We start from the raw sequence: 1,894 nt of genomic DNA on the forward strand, positions 1-1,894 counted from the left end.
GAAAGCTGACACTGGCAACAAAGATTTACGGACCGATGATGTTAGTTACAACAGTCCACAAATTCAAAAAATTGAAGGGAAGTTGAGGGCATCTTTGGTTACTGCAATTATAATGGTAGTGCTGATTCCCTCCTAAAGCCTCCTCAACTGTGAACTAACACAGCTTTTCTTCTCACACTGAGACCAAGAGAGTGATGGAAATGAGACATCACTGCCAAGTTACCAGATATAGTGAAAGATCAAAAGTAGACTCAATGTTCAAAGTGAAAATAAAAATAAAAAATGGAGAGAATGATAACTTGGGAGTTGGTTTAGAAGGTAGGCTAGGAAAGTGCGTGAAGAGCCTAAAATGGAACCAAGGAGAAAATTTTCCTGCATGAAAATTTAAAATAATAATTCCTGTGAAGATCCAGCCTCTCTGTCCAATAGAAAATCTCTCATTTGAATCAAATTGACAAAAAATAGATATTTGAACCGACTCAACAGAAAAGACTTAGCTTCTCCTAAATGTTCCTGAGCTCCTCTTCAATTCTCATCACTGATTTATTCCTCTGTACCTTTATAGGCAGCAAAGGTTAGCAATGAAAAACCAAACCTTTCTGACAGAATTCATTCTGCTGGGACTATCAGACATCCCGGAGATCCAACTTGTAATCTTTATATTTCTCTTCCTCACCTACGTATTCAGCATCATTGGAAACCTGACAATCATCACCCTTACTCTACTGGATTCCCACCTCCAGACTCCCATGTATTTCTTCCTCCGGAATTTCTCCTTCTTAGAAATTTCCTTTACAACCACTTTTACTCCCAGGCTGCTGTTCAGCATCACAACTGGAAACAAGAGCATCAGCTTTGCTGGCTGCTTCACTCAGTACTTCTTTGCCATCTTCTTCGGAGCCACAGAGTTTTACCTTCTGGCTGCCATGTCCTTTGACCGCTATGTGGCCATATGCAAACCCCTGCATTACATGACCATTATGAGCAGCACAGTCTGCATCCAGCTGGTCCTCTGCTCTTGGTTGGCTGGATTCCTAATCATCATATCCCCAATCATCCTGACCAGTCAGCTGGATTTCTGTGCCTCCAACATGCTGAATCATTATTACTGTGACTATGGACCCCTCCTAGAAATATCTTGCTCAGACACAAGATTCCTGGAGCTGGTTGACTTTATCTTAGCAGTTGTGACCTTGGTGGTCACTCTGGTGCTGGTGATTCTCTCCTACACAAACATCATCTGGACCATTCTCAAGATCCCCTCAGCTCAGCAAAGGAAAAAGGCTTTTTCCACGTGTTTTTCCCACATGATTGTCATCTCCCTCTCTTATGGCAGCTGCATCTTCATGTACATAAAACCCTCAGCTAAAGAAGGAGTTGCCTTCAATAAGGGGGTAGCTGTGCTCAATAACTCAGTTGCCCCTTTATTGAACCCATTCATTTACACCTTAAGGAACAAACAAGTAAAACAAGCCTTCAAGGATGTGGCCAGAAAGATTATGAGTATTTAATGAATGTAAAAACCTCAAACTCAAAGGAAAATCTGAACAATATGCATGAAATTTCTCCCCAGGAAAACATAGAGAAAGCTTCTCTAATCCTCTCCTTATTAAAGCAATGCTTCAAATGAATTCATTGTAAAGAGGTACCAAAGTTATATTTCAAATTTGCCAATGAGGGGAAACTCTTCCCAAAAATATTGTTCACATATTTATTTCTAGTTAATAGATTTTTTAGCTTGACAGTTTAAAATGTTGCAAAAATGTAAGATAATTCAACTCTGCACATTATTTTGAGAATATAGTTATTTAAAATAAAAATACATTATTTGTGCTAAGAAGAAATGTATTTATTATAGTTATCTTAAAGCAAATTAATATATAGTTTTTTTAAG

General features: G+C 38.5%; 1 protein-coding gene across 1 annotated transcript; it reads left to right on the plus strand.

Annotated features, from left to right (window-relative positions):
• Nucleotides 1-581: 581 nt before the first annotated feature.
• Nucleotides 582-1,511, plus strand: LOC122473111 (olfactory receptor 6C4-like). The gene has a single exon (XM_043563251.1). It carries the CDS (start codon nt 582-584, stop codon nt 1,509-1,511), a length of 930 nt encoding a protein of 309 aa, XP_043419186.1.
• The last annotated feature ends 383 nt before the right edge of the window (nt 1,512-1,894 follow it).

Source organism: Prionailurus bengalensis, chromosome B4 (assembly GCF_016509475.1).
Source record: "Prionailurus bengalensis isolate Pbe53 chromosome B4, Fcat_Pben_1.1_paternal_pri, whole genome shotgun sequence".
In the NCBI taxonomy this organism is placed as follows: Eukaryota; Metazoa; Chordata; class Mammalia; order Carnivora; family Felidae; genus Prionailurus; species Prionailurus bengalensis.